Source organism: the organism of the source record quoted next, unplaced genomic scaffold, assembly GCF_019419815.1.
Source record: "Pyrus x bretschneideri cultivar Hongxiangsu unplaced genomic scaffold, Pyrus_bretschneideri_v1 Contig76, whole genome shotgun sequence".
NCBI lineage: Eukaryota > Viridiplantae > Streptophyta > Magnoliopsida > Rosales > Rosaceae > Pyrus > Pyrus x bretschneideri.
Genome location: NW_025999816.1, coordinates 58481 through 68700, shown reverse-complemented (window position 1 = coordinate 68700; position 10220 = coordinate 58481). Strand labels below are relative to the sequence as shown.

Here is a 10220-nt window from a genome sequence, read left to right as displayed (position 1 = left end):
CACAACAACTTGAAGGCCAGCAACATCCTCTTGGATGCCACCTTGAGGGCCAAGGTTTCCAATTTTGGCTCGGCAAGAGCTGTCGACTTGGAAAACCACCGCATTGATCAAGACTCCCAGCAAGAACAAGGACTCCAGTTCAGCAGACATGTGGTGGGCACTCGTGGCTACATGGCCCCAGAGTCCATCCAGAACAGAGTCAATACTACCAAACTAGATGCCTTTGCTGTCGGGGTTGTCTTGTTGGACCTATTATCTGGAAGAAGCCGCAGCCGCTGCTGCTGCCGATGACATTGAGAAGAACAATGAAGAGGTATTGCTATCTGCATCCATAAATGGGGTGTTGGAAGGAGACCATGTGAGAGACAGACTACAAGGCTTCATGCATCCTTCCCTCTAGAGTGAGTACCCCTTGGACCTCGCTTTTTCCATGGCCCAGTTGGCTCAATGCTGTGTTGCTCCTCAAATCAACTCTCCCCCAACCATGGCTGAAGCCTTCCTCACACTCTCCAAGATTCTTTTGTCTACGCTCGACTGGGATCCATCTGATAATGATCAACTTCAACTCCACCAGCATCCAAGTTTCGTTGCTAAAAAGTAAAAAAAAAATATAAAAAAAGACTAAAATGCGGAGTACCTACTGATTTAGTTATTGTATTGCACTCCGCATAGTAGTGTTCATGCATACGGCATTGCTCTATCATCTATGTCATTGTCAACAAAACAGAGGGGTCCCAACTTTCATGAGCTGCATAACCTTGAGGTATTGACCCGCTTAAATTTTTAGAACAAATATACGGAGTCTATTAGCCAGAACCAAAAGTAGGATTTGAACATGTTTGCTTATTAGATTGGAACACGAAGAAACCAATAAGCGAGCAATTGCAACACCGTTCAAAGTTTTCAGAAATTGCGCATTGTGCAAGGAAAACAAACTATAAAGATGCAGAAACAACAAACACAAACGGAATTCCATAATATTACAAGAGCCAGAGTATGATCCAAGGTCCATACAATTCTATATCTAATTAGATGTTATGAAACAGTATGATATTCCTGTATGACTGAATCAACCTAAATTTGTAGCGACAAGCTACCAAAAATTTCCATAATTTACATGCAAGCATGGTGGCATAATGTACCTAGTTGGAAAACCAGAGAGCTCTCAGGATGCAGGTGGCTCTCGATATGGTACGCAATCGAGAATAGATTAGCTGACTAAAATTTTATATCAAGGTTACACTGCAGTAGGAGGCGTACTATATATGGTCCGGGATACGAAAAGCATATCTTGTCTCTGCCCTTTGCAACTCATTCCACAAACTTCTGCAAAACCGTCCAATATCTCATACAAGAAGGGTTTGTATGAATTGCTCGAAGAACCCATCTTTGCGGACTCTGACAAAACTCCACACTAGAAGATTGTGGACTAGCTTTTGACTGTTTTGCAAGCAAATGCATCTGGAAGAACAGCTCAGCAGGCCTCATTTCTGTACAAGATTTAAAAACATCGACACATCATGGAGTATACATCAAATAATACATATCACAGACAAAGGCAGGCAGCCAATCAGAGGGAAACTGGTACGCCATTAAGAAAACCTTAGGCCATCTCCAATGGAGAGGGCTAAAGGTCCAAAAGCCAGAAAATGACATGATTTGCCCAAAAACTCATCTCCAACCGATGCCTAGGCTATAATTTTATGGAGCCCACCAGGCTGTTATTTGGCCAAAAGGGCATTAGGCTGGCCTGTTATTTGGCCAAAAGGGCATTAGGCTGGCCAAATGTAGCCCCTCTTAGCCCCTTTTTTAGGATCCACCTCTTCAGTTGCAATAATTAATTCAAATTCAACGACTAGATTTGAAAACATTCAACAGTAGTTTAACTAAATTAACCAATAAATTTAAAGTATAAACTTAAAACTAATAAATTATTGAGGGTGCTACATTTAGCATCTTCGGTTGGAGATGGTATATGAATACGGCCTCACACTATTCATTTAAAAATAATTTTTTGCAACGCTATAATTCTGGACGGAGCTATGTTTAGCCCTTTCGGTTAGAGATGACCTTAGTGGTTTCTCATAATTGTACCACCTAGACATTTAAGGAAAAGGACAAACAAATCCAAATTACACTCAACATGACAACTGATGTGCAAGTGTGGAAGTTGCTAAATTGGTCATCTATTTCTAGATGGATTGAAAAAAACAAAACAATAATTCATCAGGACACATGAACACTGATATGTCATATAATTTCATACCTGGCGGCCAAGTGGGCCATTCAAGACGGAGGTTCTTCTCCCACTTCTCTTTTGAGCCAAGACTTGCTACTGCTTGCGCTAGTAATGCTGAGACAATTGGTAAGGGAATGAGAGAAGCTTCTTGAGCTTTAACAAGACTCCTTATGGCAAGTGATAAGAACTGTGAAGCACACCCCCGGCGGGAAAGCTCCATACAGGTGGCACCTGGACCCATCGAAGATTTAATTATTGAATGAAAATACACACACACACACACAAAACATCTATCAATCTTGCTATTGTAAAAAATCAGGCATACATAGAGAATGATCAGGAATCAAGTCCGCATAGCACCTGCCTAAGAGAATATGTGTGATATGAAGTACAAACCCTCACACATTTATTAGTTAATGGAAAACAAGTCTATTCAATTTTACGTCATCTAATTCAGTTGGAGCATGTCATGTCAAGCTTAAACTAAAGCTTGAAATCTTACATTTAATGATCAGTAGGACCTACAAGAGGAAAAAGAAAAGAAAGAACTCCAAAAATCCCATCTACTAATGGACACATACCATGACAAAGCAGGAGGCTGCACTCAGCACCCGCCAATGAACAAGCTTGTGCAAGAAACTCTTCTGCAGAAACAATGTCCTGGTTCCATATACAAATCAAGCCTTTCACCAGACTGAATATAGCCCCCCACATATTCCGTGAATTCATTGACTCTGTTGGGCATTCTCTGAAGCTCAGTTCTAACATATCCAAGTCAGTTTGCACTTCATAACGAGACTCCATGAGTTTTAGACATATCCAACCAATATGAAGATCTGTCTTGGGCTGCAAGCATCTTATATACTCTTTTTGAAGGTTTACCATATTACCTTCTGAGGCATAGGCACGGAGTAGTAGCAAGTGTGCAAAGAAAAGATAGCCATCAGGGAGCATAATCGATGAAGCATTTGTGGCATGGTTGATACAGCCAGTCAAATTACCACCTTGCAAACAGATCTCAGAAGCACAAAGTAGAAGCTGGAATTTCTTATATTCATAAGATGAGTCATCATTATGATAAAATTCATCGGAAAGAGCTACAGTTATTAGCCGCTCAAGTATAATACAAAGATGGCAAGGAAATCTCTCTTCACGTGCCTTCTGCAGTAAATTGAGAACAAGCAAATACCTTATGTTCTGGTTCCATGGTTCTCTGCGTAAACATCTGCAGATTTAAAACATGCATAAGCTGTAACCCCTATGTATAGAGTTTAGAACAAGCAATTCCATATTTTCCGTCACAAAACGAAACAAAACTCTTTTGAAGGAAAACCCTGTCTAGTTCATCATCTTCTTATGCAGCCAATAGTAACAAGCACAAAGGAAACTATGAAAGGATAAACCAACAAAAACACTTAAATGGGATAAGGAATAATTATAATTCTTTTCTCTTTTTAGTTGGAGGAGAAACTGATCTTTAAAATCCAAAAAGCACATAGGTTTTACTTAGAAGTTATATAAACCATGACAGTTTTAGGTTTGGCTAATGAGTTCAAATTCAGAGAGAGGCATAAGTTACAATACTTCTGTAGTTGCTGGATGGTTCCAGGTTCATTCAGGCACTGGTATGTGCATGTTGGGTAAGAGAACTTGGGATTGCAAGTGCCAACAGCATAGCAAGCAACTGCTCCTGCAGCAAGAATTTCATATGCTGATTTTAAGCCACCTTCAATTGGATTCATAGTATCAACATTGCAACACCTAGTTGCAATGTGGGTATCATTCCATTCTTCAGTGGACAACAAAAGATAACCAAGAAAATTCCTGTTCCAAGAAAGTGCGTCAGAAGAATGTTTTAAGGCTAAAAATCACTAGCACCAATGCACTACGAAGCATTAAGTTACAACCAAAACATTCTAGAAACTAAATGGCAGGTCTGTGATAACCATAACAAGAGATTTCATAGGTCAAAATACAGAAGGTTTTATTTTGACCTATGAAATCTCTTCGTCAGTCCATCAAGTTGCAGTTTCACTGTCATTCTAATTCTATTGGTTAATCCTTTTCAGCTGTTCCTACTGGCACTGTCAGAAGTTATCCAGAAATCAGGATTTGTCCATGAGACCTTGATCATTGGAGTTACCTTAATAAGCTACTGTTAGGATACATATGAAGAGCTTTCCTAAGGTGATTAACTCCGCTTTGATATCCAAGACAGCATTCTGATCCATGTTTTACCTGCATACCCAAACCACAACAATATCAGTTTTCATATAAACTCCATAAATAAACAAACCCCAATCAAACACGAAAGGTTACTGGACTAGTAAACTTACTAGTTTACCAAGTGCTATCAAAAAGTGCATTCCAGTTATCTCTTCATGAGACTTAAGATAGTCACGGGCGCTTGACACAATAGACTGAAGACGATTACTTTGATCTAGAGCATGAATAGCAGATACTATGAAACTGATCTTCGAACTCCGAAATAGTTGCTTTGGCATCTTCAGAATGCTATTGATGGCTGAATCCAGTCCAGAAATATAATAAAGGAGTCTACAGATAAAAACAACAGGGCCAGCTGCAGATTTTTGCTCCATTGTAGAAACGCTCACAGCCAGACTTCTTACCACAGAAAGAGCCAGGTTAGTCTCACCAAGTTGCCACAAGGAGAAAGCATATATTTGCAAACCTTCCACGTCGAGCAACCCTTAAATATGAAAGATGTCAAGTAAAAAATCAGCAAAGTGAAGAATATATCAAAGGTTCCAATATATAATCACAAACATCCCCCTCCCCTCTTCTTTTAAGGCAGCTTGTACAAATTCTAAATTGTTGAGCAGTTAATTATAGATATCTTTGGAGAAAAGGAACAAGTAATAGAAAGAAAATGTTAAGCATCTCCTATTGTAAGAAAATGATTGTTTGATATAAAAGCAAGCTACTAATACATTATATTCACACAAACCTTCTTTCTTCAAATCTTCACATTCGTGCAAAGCATCTAGAGCATTCCCTGCCTACATCACAGACGAGCATTTTTTAGATAAGATACATGTGATACACACACACACACACACACACACACACATATGTATTTATTAGCACTTCAAAAAGAAAAAAGTCTTCCTGCATGCCTCCACACACACACACACACACACACACACACATATGTATGTATTAGCACTTCAAAAAGAAAAAAGTCATCCTGCATGCCTCCACACAAACACACACACACACACATGTATGCATTAGCACTTCAAAAAGAAAAAAGTCATCCTGCATGCCTCCATTGTAATTTTGTCCCTATGTTTTTAACTTTTTATAAAGGAGTGCATATTACTTTTTAGCAGTGCCAATAACAGCTCCCTACATGTATATTGTATAGTGTGTATACACATTAAATGTAAGATTATACCCTTACAGATCAGAAACAGGTCTTAAAAAAGACATCATATATGTTACCTTACTAAGGGATCGGGCCAAATTGACAGATATATCCGTCATATGCGACTTTCTGTCACTGCCTGACAAATTGGTGATTGCACAGCGTGCTAGTCTATAAGAAACGGCAGCAGACTGATAATTGCATTGTGCCTCAGAAACTAGCCCGTTCAAATTATGGCATTCAGGATAGTGAGGTGCACGCTGCATGGCCTGCCTGATGGCTTCAAAGACCTGTGGCAGTGATAAGCAGCACTACCATGAGAAAACTTAAATGAGACTTTGATGTCTCTTCCTCGCCCTTTTACAGAAGAGACGAAAGAAAACATGTAATACTAATCTCTGATTGCTCAACTATCACATAGGCATGACTAAACCTGTGAAGATGAAAGATTCCCTGAAGCAAGAGCAAGCTTTGCAAGACCAATTTGGAATTCGGCAAGCTGCATAGAAAGTTAGAAACATTAAATTAAAAATAGAGAATTATAGATCAAGTCTTTATGAAATTAAGAGCACAGGCTCCAAAGTTAAAAACAAGAAAGCAAAGATCAATAATTGGAAAGAAAAGAGAGAATAAGCAGTCAGATCCTGCTTTAAAGGAGGTCATAAAATCTAACAATATTAAATTAGAACAGACCATCAGTTGGAATGGAAAGTAAAAATAAATGCATTAAACATTTTTTTCCATATAAACCACAATGAAACAACATAACAAGGGCAAGGAGATAGAAAATTACAGGCAATATCTGTGCAGCTCGTAAGCAGCTCTCGTAAGCTTCTCCGACTGCAGACTCTCTGTAAAAGTACAACTAACTGTTAATAATGCTGACAGATGACTTCACGTACATCACATATTTTATGGGCCAGGTCCAAAGTTACAAATCCCAAAAAAAAATTTACCCAGCATGAAAATCAGCTGACATGCCTGCCCATGGTAAAGCAAGTGAAGGATCTATACTTCTGGCACAATCAAATGATTGTCTAGCAAATTGTTTCTCACCTTGTTTTCTATAAAGCTGCAAAAAGAACAAAAACTCAGACACCACAGGCAAATTCTGCAAGCTATAATTTTCCAACAAGCATTGTTATTACCTCCTGGATGTTTCAAATTATATAATGGACCAAGCCAGTGGCATGATAATGAAGTTCATAAATACAATGTCGATAAGTAAGGATTAGTCTAATTCAAGTAACTAAGACAGCAAATATACCAAATGCAACCACATTAAAGATCCAGAATTCCCCATGAGTGAGCATGGAAAACTCTCAGTATTCTTATGTTTTCTAATTTCCCCGTAAGAAATTAATATTAAAAGAGAAACCATACAAAAAGTCCAAGAAAATACTAATAGGACAAGGAAAAAAAATTGAGTAATACAAATGGACAGTACCTTCCCTAGGTATGCCCAAGCAACAGCTAGAGATACATTCAATTGCAATCCCCTGATTAGAGCATGTTGTTTCAATGCTTTATGATCAGACAAACATCCCAAGGCTACCCAAAACTCAGAATTGTCACCCTCAAGTAACAAGGCTCCCAAAGCCATCTTCTCTGATTGCTGCCTGTTAAAAAAAGAAGGTAAACTAAGAGAGCCATAAACAGCTAAATAAGTTGATTAAAAGATTATACTACATCATACCAAGCACTTAAGTCATGTCCAGAACTGTTGTCTAAAGAGTCTATGAGATCTGAAGTTACTGCAATGTCAGTATACATATTAGCTTGCCATGGGGCCAAGTGTAAAGCTCGTTGATAAGAGCACCTGGCAGTTTTCGCAGCCAAACAGCAGGTACGTTTCCATGAAAGGATGGAATTATCAAAAGATTCCATATCAAATTCTAAACCATTTCCCTCCTCCATCCATGGATAACACTTTGCATAAGTAAGCTAGAAAAGATGAAAAGCGTATCTCAAATTAGTTTTGGTTTGGGTCAAATTATGGTGTTTTAAACAGAAAGTTGGACAGGCAATGAATTAGAAACAAGGTTTCTAAACACTAGAAACTTAAGTAGAAGTTGAGGTAACATGAAAGATTGACAATAAGTCAATCTGCTATGAGACTTTTTTTTCAGGGACGGTGATCATACCTGTATGTCACCATGCAGTTTCCAAATAGATGACAAATTTCCAGCTAATTGAGTGCTAATCCAGGCAACTCTAGATGCCTCCTGAAATCAAATCATACAGTTCATCTTCTAACGTTTCAACAAATAGTAATATTTATAAACTTCAAGACAGCTTACCTCTAGCACTGTAGCTCCCCATCTATATGCTCCCAATTTATTGCATTCCTTGGCCAAACCAAGCATCCCAGCAGCAAGCCCATAGTGTGCAGAGACACTTTTGGGGGAGATCTCTAAAGCTTGCTGAAATGTCTCAACTCCCTTTGCAGAGAAACACCACCAAATGGAAATTATTTTCATCTCCGTAGAAATGGCACTTTGAACATAAAGGGAGGAACCCAGTATAATATTATTTGATGCAAATAATATGTTGGAAATTGCATAACTACACTTGCAAGTCTAACTAATTGCTCGTGGACAACTCTACTAAGAATTTAATCCATTATATATAAAACTACTGAGAGGAGAAGTCGACCAAAAAAATGTAACAGCTCTTGATAGAAAGAAAAAACATAGGATGTAAGGGCTCAAAAACAACTATACCTGTGTTAAATAACTAACTTAAATGCAAAGATGTAGCTTACAGCATTGTCATTGATGAAATTATAAACGAATGAGGAAAAAATGGTTGGAGAATCAATGCAGCGACATAGACATAACAGAACCTGACCTTTTTATAGCAACCAAGCATCAAAAAGGTGTTTCCGCTTTCAAGCAACGCAAATATTCTTGTACCCTCCAATTCGATGGCTCTTCCATAGGACTGTTAGATGGTCATGATATCAATCATAAATATTATATTCAAAAGAGAAGTATTGCTTGAAAAGTTTCAATTTGAAATTTAGAAGACAGCATCACATAATGTTTTGCCCAAGAAGAATGTGAAAAGGTTCTTTGTGCTTGTGAATATAGATATAATGAAAGGAGCTGCAAATGTAGATGTCTATTCAAACATCAGTTAACACAACAAGAATAAGTCCTAACTCATAAGAAGAGAACATCACCAGAAACACATACGTGATCCCAAGTCCTAAGAAGTAAAGAAAAAGGAAAGATAAAGGGAAAAGCACCTTTAAAGCAGCAGTGAACCTGCCTAGTCGCTGGTACGCAAGGCCAAGAGCCTACAAATAAAATTCGGGAAGGGTGAGATAACTGAGTATTGAGTATATTAGAAGCAGAAGCAAAAGAAAGATAAACAATGACAACAAAATGTGCATGAATAAGTACCTCCCAGAGATGTGCGGAGGTAGGATAGCCTCGAATGGCATGTTGAAGACTGTGGACAGCATCAGAGCATTTGTTTTGATGGAGCTGCAAGTAACCCAGTCTCTGAAAAGCCCAAAAGGCCCTGGGTGAATTTTGGGAAGCCTCCCGGCACACGGCCACCTCCAAGCTCTCCTTTCCTTGTTGGTCCAACAAATCACACAAGGCTTCCCCAGAAAGGGAGTCATCGGGATTGAGAGAGACAGCTTTTTGGAAACACTTGAGAGCTCTCTGGGTGTGGGACTCGGAGCCAAGACCCGCGTAATAAAGCCCTAGATATGTGAATGCCCCTCCCTTTTCAATCTCAGGCTTCAATTTTGCCGCGACTAGGAACTGCTCTGCCGCTTTCTCCTTGTCATCCCACTCTTTCCACAACAACACTCCCTAACATGTTTCCATTATTCATTATTCAAGTATCAATCGAAAATGCCAAATTCATATCTAGTGATTTACATATTAGAATTAAATAATAAATAGAAGAGGAGAGAAATCACATCAGCCAATTTTTGAAAATAAAGAGCAAATTAATTAGTGAATTGGAGGGATGATTACGAACCAGTTGGAAGCGAAGGGAGGGGTCATCTGGATGGGCCTCTACGCTCTCCTGCAACCGTCGGAGCTTCCCTTCCTTTTCTGGGTCCTGCACAACAACCAATTTCACTCAATTTTCCTTTTCCTTTTTCAGTAAATAAATTTAAATTTGCATAGAAAGAGAGAGAGAGACCGTGTGTTGCATTGCATTTAGATTTAGGAAAGTCTTGGAAGGAATTTCGTCCGTCGATGATCTTTTAACCCTACACAGTCAGTCACTCGCGTCGGCTCCGGCGACGGGACTAAAAGTGATACTGGAACTGGACAGAATCAGTCCGAACGAACTAGTGACTACTCACTACTGTGGATTCTTTTCCTTGAGACTTTGCTTCCTTCTACTGCTGTGCTGATTTTCGGTTCAAGTATTTTGTTTCTCTCTCTCAATTGCACATACAAAGTACCCAGCCGGTCGCTGGTGTCTTCTCAAACCCTTTCGTTTGGATAATTTGGAGGTGCTGCGTTAAGGGCATGTTAATACGACTTCTGATTTATTTTGATTTTTGCCTTTGTTGCATTTACTAAAAGAAATTTTAATCAAACATCCTGCTACTATTTATTT

The 10220-nt window shown here is 38.9% G+C and overlaps 1 protein-coding gene across 1 annotated transcript; it reads right to left on the bottom strand.

Annotated features, from left to right (window-relative positions):
- Positions 1 to 957: 957 nt before the first annotated feature.
- Positions 958 to 9938, bottom strand: LOC103927546 (tetratricopeptide repeat protein SKI3). The gene is made up of 20 exons (XM_048574897.1): positions 9795 to 9938; positions 9627 to 9710; positions 9035 to 9454; positions 8878 to 8928; positions 8478 to 8570; positions 7928 to 8068; positions 7772 to 7852; positions 7324 to 7571; positions 7075 to 7246; positions 6584 to 6699; positions 6421 to 6478; positions 6061 to 6126; positions 5705 to 5917; positions 5208 to 5259; positions 4576 to 4949; positions 4383 to 4477; positions 3824 to 4063; positions 2821 to 3464; positions 2267 to 2470; positions 958 to 1490 (listed from the first exon to the last, which is right to left on the bottom strand). Exons 1-20 carry the CDS (start codon positions 9804 to 9806, stop codon positions 1312 to 1314), a joined length of 3543 nt encoding a protein of 1180 aa, XP_048430854.1. The 5' UTR covers positions 9807 to 9938; the 3' UTR covers positions 958 to 1311.
- Between the last annotated feature and the right edge of the window lie 282 nt (positions 9939 to 10220).

What these genes read in the sequence shown, in the direction of transcription:
- LOC103927546 (XM_048574897.1), bottom strand. An exon ending in TGCTTGGTTGCTATAAAAAG is followed by an intron (nt 8,069 to 8,477) that starts GTCAGGTTCTGT and finishes TTCTCTGCAAAG; the next exon opens with GGAGTTGAGACATTTCAGCA. An exon ending in ACCATCCAGCAACTACAGAA is followed by an intron (nt 3,465 to 3,823) that starts GTATTGTAACTT and finishes TTAAATCTGCAG; the next exon opens with ATGTTTACGCAGAGAACCAT.